Source organism: Semicossyphus pulcher, unplaced genomic scaffold, assembly GCF_022749685.1.
Source record: "Semicossyphus pulcher isolate SPU_LCO1_2020_fin unplaced genomic scaffold, fSemPul1.0.p SCAF_6, whole genome shotgun sequence".
Taxonomy (NCBI): Eukaryota; Metazoa; Chordata; class Actinopteri; order Labriformes; family Labridae; genus Semicossyphus; species Semicossyphus pulcher.
The window spans coordinates 32,953,233-32,970,000 of record NW_027211737.1 but is presented as its reverse complement, the minus strand read 5'-3'; the positions used below and the strand labels follow the sequence as shown (position 1 = coordinate 32,970,000).

The window sequence follows — 16,768 nt, the reverse complement described above, 5'->3', positions numbered from 1 at the left end:
AAACTCACAGCGCCTGTCTGAATGTTTTTCCCACCGTTCCCTGAGAGAGGAATGAACTCTGACTTACCTGTCGAATGTGAACGACTAAAACAAGACGTCATGATTTCATTTAGGAAGTTTCCAGAACTCTTGCTGCGTTACACATAACGAAGGCTTTATTTCAGGAAGAGGAACCAAATTGTAAAAGTTTGTCCCGATTTTATTCACCTGTTTTTTTTGTTCCAGGTGAAATAAATAAATGCAGAGCTAAGGGAGGGGTTATATAGTGCTCACTGAGTGAGCTGCTGAGTTTGATAACTTAGCTTTAAGAACAAGGCTGCAGGAAAATGTGCCAGCAAATATGCAGCTACATGATTTCTAATTCTTAGGTTGTGTGAGGCCACGGTTCTCTACCGGAACACGGTGGATGGCCCCCTCTGGGTGGGGAGTGAGTCTCTCCCTCATATGAAGGAGTTTGAGTATCTCAGGGTCTTGTTCATGAGTGAGGGTAATATTGATCGCGAGATTGACAGACAGATCGGTGCAGCAGATGTAGGCATTGAACCGGACCGTCATGGGGAAGAGGAAGCTTAGCCTGAAGGCAAAGCTGTCAATTCACCAGTCAATCTGCGTTCCAACCCTCACCTGTGGTCCTGAGCTCTGGGTAGTGACAGAAAGAATGAGGTCGCAGATACACGCGGCCGAAATGAGTCTCCTCTGCAGGGTGTCTGGGCTCAGCCTGAGAGAGAGGGTAAGGAGCTCAGACATCCGGAGGGAGCTTGGAGTAGAGCCGCTTCTCCTTCGCATCGAAAGGAGCCAGCTGAGGTGGTTCGGGCATCTGGTCAGGATCCGTCCTGGGCGCCTCCCTGTGGAGGTTTTACTGGGCACGTCCAACTGAGAGGAGAAAATGCATGGATGGATGGAGGTTGCCTCTTTTGTCCTTTTAGTTTTGCGTTTCACTGCGACTATAATCCTAATGTTCAGCATGTGTAAAAGTCAGCAGAGATCTTTGTGTATTAAATGTTCAGTACAGACACTTGAAGGAGTTTTCTATGAAGCTCCTGAGGCCTAAACTGATGCTCATAATGAGCTCATGGTAGGAAAAGGCACAGGGAGAACATACCTTACATTACCGCTACCTTACGTTTACTGCAGTAAACTTCTTGTTGTACCTCTGATAGTGGCACAGGCTCATTTAGCAGCTAACCGTATTGATTTAAATATCCTCCACAGACAGAGTGAGTCCACCTGCTGATGAGTTTTCATGCTGTTAGCAGGAGGACAGTCAGCAGAGCGGGTATCTGGCCCGGCCTGCAGCCAGCTGTGAACCTGATAGCATCTGTTTAAAGCGTTTGAGAGACACAGAGAGAGGAGCTCTCTTTTCTTCTGAGCTCTGCAGCGCCGCTCATCTCACGCCCTTCTAGTAAAGGGATCCACAGATGGGCCGCGTCCTGACAGGTATACAAATGTGATATGACTGGATCAGGGATTCTCTCACTGCGTTACTGTAGGCCGATAAGTGGGACTCATTCACGCTCAGAGTAAACAAGAAACAACACAAAGAGTTTCTCAGGACCACAAAGAAAATCTCTTCATGTTCTGCAGACAAAACAAACTCTTCACACCTGAGCGTGTCTCTGTTTGGACCTCCTCCATCCATTGTCATCACCTGTTATCTGAACCATCGAATCGACATGAAAAGATCATTTCATGTTCACCTGTCACCTGAGGGCGTTTGGACCGCGCGCCTTTCTTTGCTTTGTCTAAATCCAGTGACAAAACCATTTGTCATCCTTCTCTCAGGTTGTGTCTGGTCTGAGTCGACCACTTCAAAGAGCTGCTCTCTGATCAGCAGCCCGGAAACTGTCTGCACATTCATGTGTTTCCTTTGAGTTCGAGAATCCACGACTGTTTTCTCACTCATTGATATCTAATCAGAAATCAGGGTTTAGATCATCAAGAGCCAACTCACTTCCTGCAGTTCTTTTTCTTGGGTTATGCCCTCATGAGACGGTGAGAGCAGAGAGGGAGATGACAGGAACTGAGGGACTCAACAAAGTACGACGTGTTTCTACCAGATCCCTGAAGGTGTGTTCACACCAGGAGTGTTTCTTATTCATGCAACAAGTTTACATGCAAAGTCAACGGGAAGGCCACTAGCTGATCGCCTTTTTAGGATTCCTGACGTCCTGAGGTGGCAGCAGAAACGGTCAAACCAAACTCCATTCAAAAAATGAGCATTTTAAAGCAGTGTTGTTGTCATCTTGCAGACAGACCTGACAGAGCATGAGTTCAGACTCTCTACAACCCTGCCTCCTGATGTAGTTCTCTCAGCATCCTCTCAGCCTGTTTATTGTCATTAAATCTCAGTAACATCTGTTTGTTGTGGCTTCATAGCGCTGTAGTGAGACAGATCTCAGCCCACCTGTGACTTGCTAGATACAGTGAAACTGCCACTCAGCGGAGACAGACGGACAGGCGCTCCACAGCTGAAACAGAACGCCGGTAGTTGGTGTCCATCAGAGAAATCCTGGTACTGATCCGAGCTAACAGCTCATCACACTGGGCACTGGTCAGCCTCGAGGAGCTGGAAGCAGCAGGAGAGTTCATCAGACACAGCTCAGGAGGAGGAGGGAGGTTAACCAGCTGTGAGAGAGGACAGGGGATGTTCTGAACACAGAGGTGGCAGCGATTGGTTTTCTCAGATGCTCTTTCTCTGTTTAGATAGAATACATTTCAATTTGGTCCAATTATCCTCGGGGCTATCTTGGACCAGGCTGTCTCCTGTTTGTCCCTTTCAGAATGAGCTCGATCTCTAAAATACACATGGCTCCATTTTTTAGATCTGATTGGTTAACATCAACGCAGTAGTTTATTGCTTGGACACCCTGCAGCCAGGGAGTATTCTCCCAGACCATGGTAATCATACGAACAGGGAACAGGGTCTTTGTAGGACTCTTTATCTTGGTTCCTCTCTGAAACCTCCAGTATAAAGTTTTACCACATTTCATGCTACATTCCCGCCCGGCCTGTAGGTGTGTTGGAACGGAACTGAGACTCTAGTTACTGTAAGGATTCAGCCGGAGTCCCACGCACAGATCTGAGCAGGATGCTCCGTAGACGGCCCACCTCTGTCAGCCCGGGCCATCGCAGGACCACCTCAGTCCTCTCTGATTTGGAGCCAGTTCAAAGTCCGACATGAGCCTTTTTCTGTAAAGTGGGAGGATTTGTAACGGATCCATGATATCTGTCCTCTTTAACAAGTGACACTGGCTCTCCTGACCATGATTATTTACACAGAGGCTTTCCTTCTCTCTCCCTCTCTCTGCAGTCACTCATTTTCATAAGGGATCATAATACTCTTGGACAGGAAGTGTCTGGCTATATAGACTACGCCCACAGACTCCAGACCCAAGATTTTGAAGCATATTTCAGCGGAAAGAAGAGGCTCATGCCAGGACGCTCGGATTTATGGTAAGTCTCCCTCCATTGTAACATGTCGGCGTTGGTTGGGGAGGTTTGACTCGAGTGGGATTTGACAAGTTTTGAAGGGTAAGGAAATCTTATTATGCAGGTTTAGAGGCCGAGGCTGACGTGAGAGACGACTGTAAGCTTGGAAGGAGCTGTGCAAAGGGCCCGTATAGTTCAGATGTACAGCAGCAGCTCCTTTGGCCTCAGCATAAATGTGGAATAAATATACAGTGTTAAAGTGAAGGTGAGCAGAGCTGCCAAACACCCGAACCTGTCTGAACACGACAGGACTAAAGAGTGTTACGGAGAGATTATGATAAACTTCAAATGTTTTCTGGGTTAGAGTTTAGTTGGAGAGGACCTTAAAGAAAACCTATTGTAGAGCTTTTATATGAACATTACATGTTAATGACTTTGTGTTTGTGTCCATGACCTCTTTTCCAAAAATAAGATTAGAATTGATCATTTTAATATCTTTAGTTTTTTAATCGATGTTCAAACTAAACAAGTCTTCTAAAATGTACCGTGTTTTTTTGTCCCTTTTTTGAAACATTTTATAGACCAAAGTATTGATGAAGTTATTCGATGATTAAAATCATTATTAGTTACTTCATCATCCGGTGCTGCTTCTTAGACTTCCTTGTAGTTTTGGCCTGCTGGTCACTGGCGGTATCGCAGCAAAAAAGGCCCCTGTGGGCCAAAAGGCATTTTCCCTACAGAGCAGCATTAACAGAGACGTCTGTAAAAGTGTCGAGGAAACACATGGAACTCCCTCACACTCTTTCTGTGTGTTTTGTTGCTCCATGGAGGTTTTCTGTCTGAAACTTTCCCAAAGAGAGAAACCTGTGATGCCATCACAGCGTAAAGTCTGGAGTCAACCCTGAAAGTAGAAACGTTATCGCCGTGTGCATCCAGCAGAAGTGAAGAAATGTCCTCCTCACGTCCAACCCTTCAGAGCGCCGTGTGCGCCGTGTTGTATTGTCTGTTTGTTTCAGAAGTGTGTAGTCTTTATTGTGCACTGTGTGCTTCTAAAAAACAGCTTTATATTTAGCAGAGATGCATCATGTCCCGAGGCTGAACATGTACGTGCATCAGTGCCAGTCGCACATTTCCAGGCAGAGCCGCAGGTGAACTGCTGACCTCACAGGTGTGAGCTAAAGTCCAGGTTGTGTCCAGGTAACATCTTAATAATTGGATGTGTGTCAGGAGAGCTGTGTACTCAGAGCTGTCAGCAGATCACCTCAGCCAAAAGTAGTCCCACATTCCTCACGCTCATGCTCACTAACACATCACCAACAGTTCACATACGTGTGAGAGATCTGCTGAGGACAAACACAACAAGGTGATTTCAGAGTTCAGCCAAATGGCATGCACCCCGAGTAACCTCAGTGACCCCGAGCCGAACATGAACTGTGTAGGGTCTGAGTGTGGACCCACTCTGACAGCAGACGATGATTTTTCTTTGGTTTGTTCGTGTCTGTTGGATCCGACCTGAGCTGTGACTCTCCCGCTCCGCTCGGGGAGCAGAGCTCTCTCTCTCTCTGTGTCGCTCGTGTGACTCTGCTGCTGTGTTTCTCCGTCTCTCTCCGTGAGCGCTGACGCTCAGGCCGCTCGCGGCCTTGAACTCTTCCTCCTCTGCAGCTCTAACGAGCCGGAGGTGTGAGTCACTGTGCGAGCATGCCTGGAGGTGCAGCCTCCTCCCTAATGATGCTTTTATGAGGCTTCCCCTCTCCCCACCCCGGGACCCCCCACACCACCATCTGACCTCTGACCTCTCTCTGCCTCTTCTTCACCCTCTGAAACTCGTCACATTTACACATCTCTCGTCTTTCTTTCACACTTTTCTAACCTCTCGACTCGATACCTCCCCCCTCTCCCCCCTCCTATGTCATCCTCCTCCACCCCTCACCCCCCCTTTTTCATCTCTGTCGGGAACAATAACACCCAGTGTGGTTGCTGCTAAGAGGGAGCAGATGCTGGAGCTGCTGCCCACTCAGAGCACTAAACCTCCCACCGCAGGACTCTGAATCCTGTCCCTCCTCCTCCTCCTCAGCCACAAAGAACACAGAGCAGCGACACCAGCGCCAGCTCGGCCTCCACCTCCCACCTCCAGCGGGGAAGGGTGGATAGGTTCACGTACGCAGGCTGCTTTGGATCCAGGAGAAAAAGAGCAGCAGAGTGGATCCATGAAGTGCTTTAAAGACAAGAAGAGGAAACATGAGCTGCCTGGAGGAGTTAGATTTGTTTAATGGGTGTGAAAATAACAAGACAGGAAGCAGAAGCTGGAGGCTCAACACTAAACACTCAGTGTGATCAGTTTCCTGAGGTCACCTTTGTGTCCTTATTAGTCATTCAGACAAAACGTACGAGCAACATCACAACTGCAAACAAGTCAAACAGATTTTTAATGAAACGTGTGGAAATTTAATTTAAATCCAAACGTTTTTCTTCTTTTACAAATTCAAAAGTTTAGTTTTAAAAAATCAGAACGTTTTGTTGCCAAATTCCATAAATGTTGAGTCACAGTGAATATTTCAAAGGTAAAGACGTGTTTCAGCACCTGTGAGTCGACTCAGCTCGACTGCAGCAAAACTTTTGAAACTAAACTTTAAGAAGAGCAAAGTAACGTTTTTCAGTCCCATGAACACATTTGTAACAAACATTGTTTGACTGCAGCGTGGAGCGTTGCATCACAAAGGCACAAAGCAGTCGTAGTAAAAGTTTCTTATTCAACAGAAGATTTTTCCATCCATTGTTTTCTAACTCAAACTTCAGTGTGTGTGATCGTGGCACTAAGAGCACAAACTGCAGTTTGTCAGGTTGAATCTCACTCACACAGTTGGAAATACATTTTCCATCCACGGTCGGAGTTTCCTCCAGGATCTTTGCATCTGACTCTATAGGAGCAGCCGGAGCAGGAATCAGAGTAACGCTGGGCTTGATTTATTTTCACAGCTCGCTGGGTGGGTGGGTCACATAAACATCATTTGTAAAAGCATATGCTGTAAGCCTCTGACCTCCTGGGAAACCTGCTGAAAGTAAATCAGGCACAGCTTCTCCCTGTTTGCATGTGAGGACGGTTTACATGGAGGACGCAGAACAACAGCAGCTTTAAGAAAACTGCACTTTATTGATATCATTCAGTGAAGTCTCATTTAAAGTGAATGAACTTGAAAAAGTTCTAAAACTTAAAACTGTATGACTGTCGCACTGCAGCTCGGTCAGCGGGCCGGAGCTTCACACAATGACTCTGTTCACTTCATCATTTCTGGACGCCGCCCGCGTCACGTTGTTGATGTGGAGTTGAAGTCGGGTGAAGTATGGAGAATGCTAGAGTCCGCTTTGGATGGAAGTCGGACACAACGGATCAGTCATATTCTGAAGCGTGTGGCTGCCACAAAGATGCTTCGTTTTTAAGTCAGAGTGAGGACGTGTCGGCCTCAGAGGGGCGATAACTTCAGACACACGTTTCACTTCCTGTATCTTCAGGGCAAAATGTGTGTGAAGCCTGGAAGTCAATGATGCTGCACGTAAAAACAACCTGTTTATAAAACTTCACACATTTAAACTCTGAATCTACATTAGTGCTTTACAACTGTGAGCTCCTGATGCATACACACACACACACACACTGACCCTCGTCTAATTATCCCACAGATCTGCCGCTCCGTGCAGCCAGCTTCCTGCCACTCCAGATGTGCCTACAGCATCTCTGATGTCTATTTAATGTTCCCCAGCAAAGTGACCATCTGTTTATGCACTCCGGCTGCCCCCCCCTCCCTCTATCTCTCTCTCTCTCTCTCCTCTTCTCTCCCTGTGTTTAGGAAAGACTTTAAAGAGGCTGAGCAACATGTGACATATACGCTGCTGCTAATTGATTCTTTCCCTCTCAGAGTGTTACAGTGTGTTCTGCGTGAAGCTCTTATTCTGAAAGGGTTCAACAAGTTTCTCCATTTTTTGTTTGGAGTCAGCAACACCCAGCATTTATTCTCCTTAGGATCTTTTTATTCAGACTATTTATAGAGCCTCTGCCTGATATAAATCCTGCGCTCTGCCTCCCCGCACACACTCTGACAGATTGAACTTGAAGGATCTGCTCGGGTGAAGCACGGCGCATGCCTCCTCCGAAGCCAAACCGAACCTCGTCCTCGCTCGGCGCTCCGCATAGCACCTGTGTGTCTGGCTTCGTTCTGTGCTGTGAAAATATTTGCTCTGCTGTCCTGTTTTATTAACTTTTAATACAGAAAGAGAAAGTGCTCCAGCTCGGAAGGCGCTGTGGCGGCCGGGCCTGAAGCATTGTGTCCGAGCTGTAATGGGGGGTTTCTCTGGCAGGAGAGACTGCCAGCTCAGGAAATATTTGCTGATAAGCTGGAACTTTCTGTGTGTGTGTGTGTGTGTGTGTGTGTGTGTGTGTGTGTGTGTGTGTTGATCCTCACACACGGTGCACACACACACGTCACAGGCTGCACCGTCAGGGTTAAATCTGATCAGACTGTTTGTGCTGTTTGTGATCGATTCATTGAGTGTTCCACGAGCAGCATGGACCTTTAAAGGCGGAGATGTACTTGCTTTTAACTACGCATACGCATGATGGCTGCTGCACGCTCCATACGTCTGTTTGGAGCGTCGGCTGTGCACGTCCTCAAACATTAACACTACGCGTAGGCGAGGTGCAGTCTGAACAGTAGGGGCAGTGTAGAGGCAGAGGGGATGTGACAGGGTCAACACAGCAGCAGGGACAACAAGGGCAGAAAGATCTGAAGACAAGCTGATAGACCAAGTCCTCAATGATCCACACCTGTACGATGGACGAGACAAACATGCTGTCAAACAGCTGCAGACAGATAAGTTCTGTTTTAGAAGTCGACGTGGAAACCTGCAAAACTAAATGGAACACGTCCGGGAGCGTTACGTCCGTGCACGGAGGAACATGTTGGAGAGACGGAGCGGGGACGGAGCAGACGATCTCAGAATGAACATCACAGTAACCTCCTCAAGTGTCTCCATGTCTGCTGTTTACATCCTGCACAGACAGTAGCTGCATCAGCCTGAGCTCTCTGGTGCCCCCTACAGGTAACCTCCAGTAACATGCGAGTATGTGAACAGTTATGTTCACGATGCAGACAGTTGTACACGGTATCCGTGTTAGTTGTTTGAAGTAAAGACAGACTGAAAAATGACAACACGTTTACACTCCGTGCTCCGTGGTCATAAATATGCATTGTGTGACAAGACCTTGAAATAAAGCAGTTGAGTGATCGATAATAAAAAGAAAACCTGTCACATATTCAGAATAAAGCTTGTTTAGAGACGTGGACGTGTTTGTGACCTGTGGACGTGCAGAAACTCTGAACTCGTGTTTAACTTTGGTTCAGTTTAGAAGCTCAGTCTTCTTTGTGAGGTCAAGATGAAAGACAGAGGATGGTTTGGGTTTAAATAAGTATGTATGTTAACATAACTCCTAACTTTAACTTCTTAAAAGCATTTAAAATGTGCTGTTTGTTTGACACCAGAATCGAGCGTCCCATCAGAAGCAGGTTTACACACGTTTGTCTGTTATAGGTGCATCCCGGCACCACTGTAACCTGATGAACAAAGGAGTAACAGCAGTACTACTGTTGAATCAAATATACAAGAAGTCCGGTGACCCTCCCATCACCCGGGACGACGACACAAGTGGACGTTAAGCCTGAAAATGACTTGATTACAACAACAAGCTGGAGGACAGTGAGACTACAAAGGAACCTACAGAGTCACATCTGGAAGCTTTGGGCTGGCGTTCATTGGACATACACATTAACAAACCATATCGAGAACATGTCAGCCAGCATTCTTTGAATGATTTGGGTTGGGCCCTTTTTACAAGCAGAGTTTGACCCCTGACCTCCCTCAGTCATAGCGCTGTTAGCCTCTGAGCTCCAGTCACTGGATAACACCCAGTTAGGTCACCGCATTATGAAATGACTCTGGCCTGTGTGTGTGTGTGTGTGTGTGTGTGTGTGTGTGTGTGTGTGATCTGATGGCGGCACCACACTGATGAGCGTGTCTGTAATCATTGACATGGCAGCCGATGTCCTCGTCCCGTGGAGAGAGGCAGACGAACGGCTCGAGGTCAACATTAAACATGTTTAGTCTTCCTCTCCTTGGTCTGAACACAAACTGACGACCAACATGAAAGTCAGAGAAGTTTTCACTGTAACGCAGAAATGAAAGATTATTAAAGATGAAACTGAACAAACTCCCTGAAGAAGCCAGAAAGGATCAGACAGAGTGAATTTGTGTGTAGGCGGGTGGCTGCTTGTTAAAAGCTGGTCACGGCCGTCTGTGACAGACCCTGAAGAGATCATCGGCCTGTCTCACTGCAGAGGCCTTTTGTGATTGACATGAACTCAGAAACACTTTAATTGTTCGTACAGAACAAACTGAACTGGAGCACATGCTCGCTGCTTCTCTGTTGTGATATATATCAGGCAGCGCGGGGAGCCCCGCTCCTCTGAGCCCCATCATGAGCCTGTTGACCTGAGGCTGGAAAACGAGCACCTGGAGATGACAATAGAGCCCAGCACGGTAACCATGGAAAGTGAAAGGACACGGTGCACGTGTCCAACAGCCGTGCTTAAGTGCACAGGGAACCAGGAGCCACTGGTCATTGTTTCCACCAGATCCAGGTTCTCACACTTTTACTGGTCCATATGTCTGGGTGTGGTGCCATCCAGCTTCTGCAGCTCTCCCTGAGACCAATGCGCACTGACCGTGCAGTCAGTCGCTCCGCTGACAGCTCATATGGGACAGAGGGAGGTGGGTCCAATAAACACGTCCAACTAACGTATAACTAAACTCCCGGCATCGCTTCAAAACGTCGCTTTCATGCTCAGGGTTAAAATATCTCACATCTGCCCCGTTGCTGCAGCGAGGTCAGCGGCTCACCACCGAATAAAAGTGGTCCACCAGAAAAATGTTAATTGTTGGATGGCATGCTGGTGCATAAATAGTCCCTGCGACACGGTCCGGTCTCATTTACAAAGAGAACAAGTTTGTGTGAATCAGACAATCATTTTACTCTCTGTGTTTTGTATAACAACAATTTGTGTCTGATAATTGGGCCGTTGCAGACGTTTATTCTCGACCTGCTTTTCTCCGCTCTGTCAGTAAAAAAAAACAGCGGCGCTGTCGTCCAATCAAACCTATAATTTTATGCATCTGTGTTTTTCCCCTCAGAGGCGTCCAGTTCATGTGTTTCTGCAGCAGGAGAGTCCAGAGGTTCACAGGTTACACTACAGGTGGATCATAGGTGGAGCTTAGAGGTTAATACCTGATTCACTCAGATCTCACAGAGATCACCTGACCACCTGATGGAGCAGAAGACACGCAGTCAGCGTGCATGTGAATGTAAACATTTAGATGTATGTTACGTGCTGTGGGTCATTAATACTTTATAGCTGCTGTTCATCATGTGCTGGCTCCAGAAAGCAAATATAACCTGCAGCCTGCTGGCACATCTCCATTATGTTATGGTCCCATATTTACAACCTCCTGCAGCCTCATGACCCCCCAACATAACGTCCCCCCTCCCAGAGTGACACCCAGGTCCTCCCTCAGGTCCAGCTTTGCTCCTGAGCTCAAAGTGCTGCTGGGATCAGGAGAGCTTCTGTAACCGTCAGAGGCTCAGAGGGACACGTGTGCTCGTGTTACTCAGGAACTGTGTCTTTAACCTGCATTCTCTCTAATGTCCAGCAGGGGGCGACTCCACTGGTTTAAAAGAAGTGTGATCCTATAGAAGTTTATGAGAAAATGCTCCTCCTCCTCTCCTGATTTATTCCCTCAGTAAACATGTAACAGGAAACACGAGAGCTTTCTTTAAGTTAACATTAGATTTAAAGGTTTAGCACATGTCATACTGTATCAATAATTAGAATAATGACTGTTGGTCTCTAACAATTAAAAGTGTTAGTTATCTGAAGGGCTCGTTTCTGTGACGAGCTCGTCTCCGTGACGGGCTCGTGTCCGTGAAGGGCTCGCGTCCGTGACGGGCTCGCGTCCGTGATAAGCTCGTGTCCGTGACGGGCTCGTGTCCGTGACGGGCTCGTTTCTGTGATAAGCTCGTGTCCGTGACGGGCTCGTGTCCGTGACGGGCTCGTTTCTGTGATAAGCTCGTGTCCGTGACGGGCTCGTGTCCGTGACGGGCTCGTTTCTGTGATAAGCTCGTGTCCGTGACGGGCTCGTTTCCGTGATAAGCTTGTTTCCGTGACGGGCTCGTGTCCGTGACGGGCTCGTTTCTGTGACGAGCTTGTGTCCGTGACGGGCTCGTGTCCGTGACGGGCTCGTTTCTGTGATAAGCTCGTGTCCGTGACGGGCTCGTGTCCGTGACGGGCTCGTTTCTGTGATAAGCTCGTGTCCGTGACGGGCTCGTTTCCGTGATAAGCTTGTTTCCGTGACGGGCTCGTGTCCGTGACGGGCTCGTTTCTGTGACGAGCTTGTGTCCGTGACGGGCTCGTGTCCGTGACGGGCTCGTTTCTGTGATAAGCTCGTGTCCGTGACGGGCTCGTGTCCGTGACGGGCTCGTTTCTGTGATAAGCTCGTGTCCGTGACGGGCTCGTTTCTGTGATAAGCTCGTTTCCGTGACGGGCTCGTGTCTGTGACCGGCTCGTTTCTGTGATAAGCTCGTTTCCGTGACGGGCTCGTTTCTGTGATAAGCTCGTTTCCGTGACGGGCTCGTTTCTGTGATAAGCTCGTTTCCGTGACGGGCTCGTTTCTGTGATAAGCTCGTGTCCGTGTCGGGCTCGTGTCCGTGACGGGCTCGTTTCTGTGACAAGCTCGTGTCCGTGTCGGGCTCGTGTCCGTGACGGGCTCGTTTCTGTGATAAGCTTGTTTCGTGACGGGCTCCTCTGAGCTTTGTGCTGAAACCAAACTTCACATGAGAACAATGCAGCGCTCGACTCCTCCTTAATGGGATGTTTTCAGTCTGAGGCAGTGAGCACATATTTCACATCAACAAGTGAAGAAGACGTGACATTCTGTGGACAGGAAGTGTCACTTTTTGGTTGATGTTTTTCTTTTCTTTCACAACATGTCGCCTCCAGAAAGCTGCTTTAAGAGATGTCAGCTGATCAGTGATTTGACAGGAATATTACATTTTAAACACTGACCTGAAGAGCCGACCGTTTTTGTCCCTGCGACTGACAAAGTTTCTCTGCTGTATCTAAAATAACAGGAACCCTCAAAGCAGCAGGATCCAGTCGGATGCTGTAAATTAATCGGCCATTTATTCTGGAATTCAACCCTGATTTTGGTTTCGGTTGCTTATTAGCCTCAGCTTTATTTCAATGCCTGGCCTGGCGTCCTCACCGTCAGATTAGAAACAGACTTAAGCATTTCTGCTCTGCAACAAAGATGGTCGCTCTGCAGGTCTCTTTCCTTTCTTCTTTTATGACCTGCTGCTGGAAACTGATATGATAACACTGACTGTGAAATGCTCTTTAATCCTGCTCTTTAAAGTTTTCTTTCCTCCGTGAAACATGCTAAGTCACGACCTCAGTATGGTGCTCGTGTGTTGTTTAAAGCATCCTGCTGTTTAAGCTTATGAAGGGAAATGTTCAGTTTGGACACCTTTACAACTGAGCGTCTTATTTCCTGTTAAACCTTACAAAATAAAGCACAACATATATGTTTGATTACCTTTTCTTCTGCCTTCATATCTTAAGAAGTGAATCACATTCAAACCATCCACTGCATCCTCGATCAACGTGAAACATTTGGTGATTAAAGATGGTTTCAGAGCAAGGTTCAACCATCGTCTCCCCAGTCTGCTCACTGTGCACACTGCTGGCGTTGTTGCATCACCATGCTCCAGTCAGAGCGCTGAGCTCAACACATCAGATGCTCTCGGATGCTCCAAGATTCAGGCTCAAACCCAGAGGACACAGAGCCTTTGTAGTGGCTGCTCTCTGGATCAGTCTCCTTGTAAATATCAGAACCGCTTCAAATCACTGCTGACGAGCCACCTCTGTGTTGGCTTGAGCCTGACATCCTAACATTTAATCATGCAGCTATATTTGACTATATTTGTTTTTATTGTTCATTTGACTCATATTTCATATGTTTTAAGCTTGTGCAGCACTTTGGTCGACTGCGGTTGTTTTAAACGTGTTATAAATCAACTTCCCCCCAAAGAAACAGACTGACCCTAAAATGAAGCTACCCTAAGACCGGGTCCTGACAGCGTGCGAGCGTCAGACATCGCGATGCATCGCGTCACATCACACGCTCGCTGTCTACACCGCATCCGTCAAATGTACACTTCCATTACGTCATGTAAACAAACCGTCAGCTGGAGACTGTACTCTGTGTAGCATGAAGCAAGATTGGAGGGTAAGCCGGGACTGTTGAGGTTTTCCTGAGTGTCAGTGAATGTGCTGGATGACTGCACGTGAGATGCTTTGTAAAGAAAGCTGATGAGCTCTGTTGTGCCGACCTGGATTTGACCCCACAATACCTGCACTCAGGCCGAGCGCGTTACACTAACAGTGCTGTCCTAATGATGGAACTGTAGCAAACATGTCTGATTGTTTGTGGTTTAGACAGAAGTGAGGACATGCTTAATATGTTTGTTCACCTCAGGAGACAATGACGTGTCTTTGATGCCTTATCGACTCTTGATTAACAGTAGTTAGAGTTTCTCTGAGGTGTCGAGTTCTGGCTGGGGTCTTTATTTATTTCACCGCAGAGAAATACGACCAACACTCCCCACACTGCCTGAATGCTGCGTGTTGCACCCGTTTATTGAATGTGTAGATTTTAAATGTGCCTCTGTGATGTTTTAAAGCACAAGAAAGCTTAAGAAAACACCTCCACCTGAGTCATTTACTGACCTTTTTTCCACAGCTACTACAACTGGAAGACACAGGTGTCCACGTCCAACTCCAGCCCCAACTATGAGGTGATTTATGACGACCCCAACGGCCTTCTCTTTAAGAACAAGAGGGACAGAAAGATCCTGAATGTGGACCCCTGGGTAAGTTCTGTTGTTGTTTTTCAGCCACAGGGAGACAAATGGTGCTGCTAAGGAGATCAGATCACCTGTTCACGGCTGTAAAACTGTCCCAGGAAAGCAAAGAGCCTATAAAACATAAAGAGTCTTGTCAGATCCTGTTATCAGCGACTTTGTATAAAACCTCATTTGGTTTCCAAAACCATTTGTCATGTACCCACAACATCCTGTTTGGCCCGGGACCTTTGGGCGCACGTCCCGACTTTTCCCCAATGTCTGTCCCAGAGTATTTTCACCTCTGCTAACTTTACGAACCCCCCAGTTCTTTTAGCTAGTCTCACTTAACCAGACATGTCAGAGGTAGTGTTGGCCTACATTTTGGGAGGCCAACACTACAAGAGAAGCTGCAGAAGAGACACCATGTGGGAGGGAGACATATTTGCTTTCCACCTGCACAAAGAATGGAGGATCAAGAGGTCGAGACAGGTGCTTCCTCCACGCTCGCAGCCCGACAGGCCGGAGAAGAGTAACGACTGACAGACGCTGTTTTTTCTCTGCAGTTTCCCTCTTTGCGGGGGGGAGGGAAGGAGCTGGTGGGGCTGAACTATTTTGAAACTGCAGACAGAGCTGTGGGGACTGCGTGTTTGAGGCCAAGAGCCAAAATGGCAGCACAGAGTTCTAGCTGCGGTCGAGCACCGCCCCGACCAGGCCGTCTATTAAAAACACAAGAGGAGGCACAGGAAGCCAGACACAGCAAACCGCCCGAGCGCCCAGAACCCAGATCGGCTCAGTTCAGCCCAGATTGGCTCGGCACGGCGCAGCACAGAACCGTCCAGCTTTTAACCCACCGTGAGCTCAGTAGCTGCTCATGTGGCCGCAGATCCACAGCGGAACCTTCCAGAAGGGAGGCTCACATCAACTCATTTTGGGTGGTGTGTTTGTTTTTCAGCCTTTGTCATACCGTGACCACGGGGGGCGGGGGGGGTCATATTTCAGCTGTGACAATAACTCGACTCCGTCCGAGCGTGTTCTACGACGATGTGAGCGTCGATGACACGTTTAGTTTGTGTAAAAATAGCTTCTTATCACTGAATCCTCATGAAGTGGTTCTTTACTGCTCTGCTGTTTGAAGTGTTTGAACCTCCTCACTTATTAGGACGCCCACAAGTGTGTTTGAGGTAAAAGTGTAAATTGAGTGTAATGGCTGCCTATGGATCCACTCCCACTGCAGACTCCTGACACACTTTAAATAAATGTTCCCAGCTGCTGGTGGCTTCACATCTTAGTGGAGGGGCCGCGTCACTGCGGACATTCAGAGTAACACAGAATGAACTATCACACTTTACTGTACCCGTTACTATGGAGATGTGTTCTGTGTATCTGTGGCTGCTCTCACAGTTTAAACCTGCATATCACAATGTAATGAATCCACTCAAACCTGAGGCTGTATAAAGGGCTCAGCGTGCGAGTGTCAGCTCTCTTAAGTACATATTTGGTATTATGTTTATTATAAGGTGCCAGTCAGGAGGAGTGCTGCTGTTTAACAGCTTTTTACTTGTTTTGATTGTAGCTCTGCGTTCATTGCCCCCCCTCCTCCTGCTCTGAGTGACTCTCAGTGGAGCATCAGAGACGAAATGAACATCATGCTGTGCTGAAGAAGAAACTAGAGACTGAGACCATAAACTCATTAGGAACATGTTTACTGAGGGAATACATCAGGAGTGGAGGAGGAGCGTGTTCTCATAGACTTCTATAGGATCACACTGCTTTTAAACCAGTGGAGTCGCCCCCTGCTGGACATTATAAATAATGTTTCATACACTTCTGTACGCTCCATCTACTCATACACAGTCTGTGGTCTGACTCCAACAAAGGGAATGTGAGGACGTGTGACTGTGTTTAAACGGATGCATCCACACGTTCTGCAGATGTTAGCTAGAGGACAGATGTGTAGGAATCTCTGCCTCTCTCACTGCTTAAACTCTGTGTTGGGTTGCAGGCCGGTCCCGGTGAGGACTCCAGCAGAACGCTCCTACAGTCGGACCTCTACATCCATGTCGTCATCTACGACCACAACATCAGGACGGTCTGAGCTTCAGAGGCTGCAGCCGACACATTCATGCATATGGCACATATTGGAGGGCACTGGAAGCCTCTAATCTGACTGAGTTACACCATCATTTACAGACGGCTCCCCTCATATCATGCATGCCATCTGGGTGGAGGTGCTGCAGCGAGAAAATGGCTTTAAACGGAGGATTCCCAGAGGAAGAGCGGACCGGCTGGTGTGGCCACTTGGAAGATTCTTTGCTAATTGGATTTTTAACTTCA

At 47.7% G+C, this 16,768-nt stretch overlaps 1 protein-coding gene across 1 annotated transcript in view; it reads left to right on the top strand.

The window, feature by feature from the left end:
- cfap299 (cilia and flagella associated protein 299) overlaps window positions 1–16,529 on the top strand; it is a 74,637-nt gene extending 58,108 nt beyond the window's left edge. The window contains exons 5-7 of the mRNA XM_069682767.1: window positions 3,311–3,453; window positions 14,332–14,461; window positions 16,437–16,529. Of these exons, the coding sequence (XP_069538868.1) occupies window positions 3,311–3,453; window positions 14,332–14,461; window positions 16,437–16,529 (366 nt within the window). The remainder of the gene's footprint in view (window positions 1–3,310; window positions 3,454–14,331; window positions 14,462–16,436) is intronic.
- The last annotated feature ends 239 nt before the right edge of the window (window positions 16,530–16,768 follow it).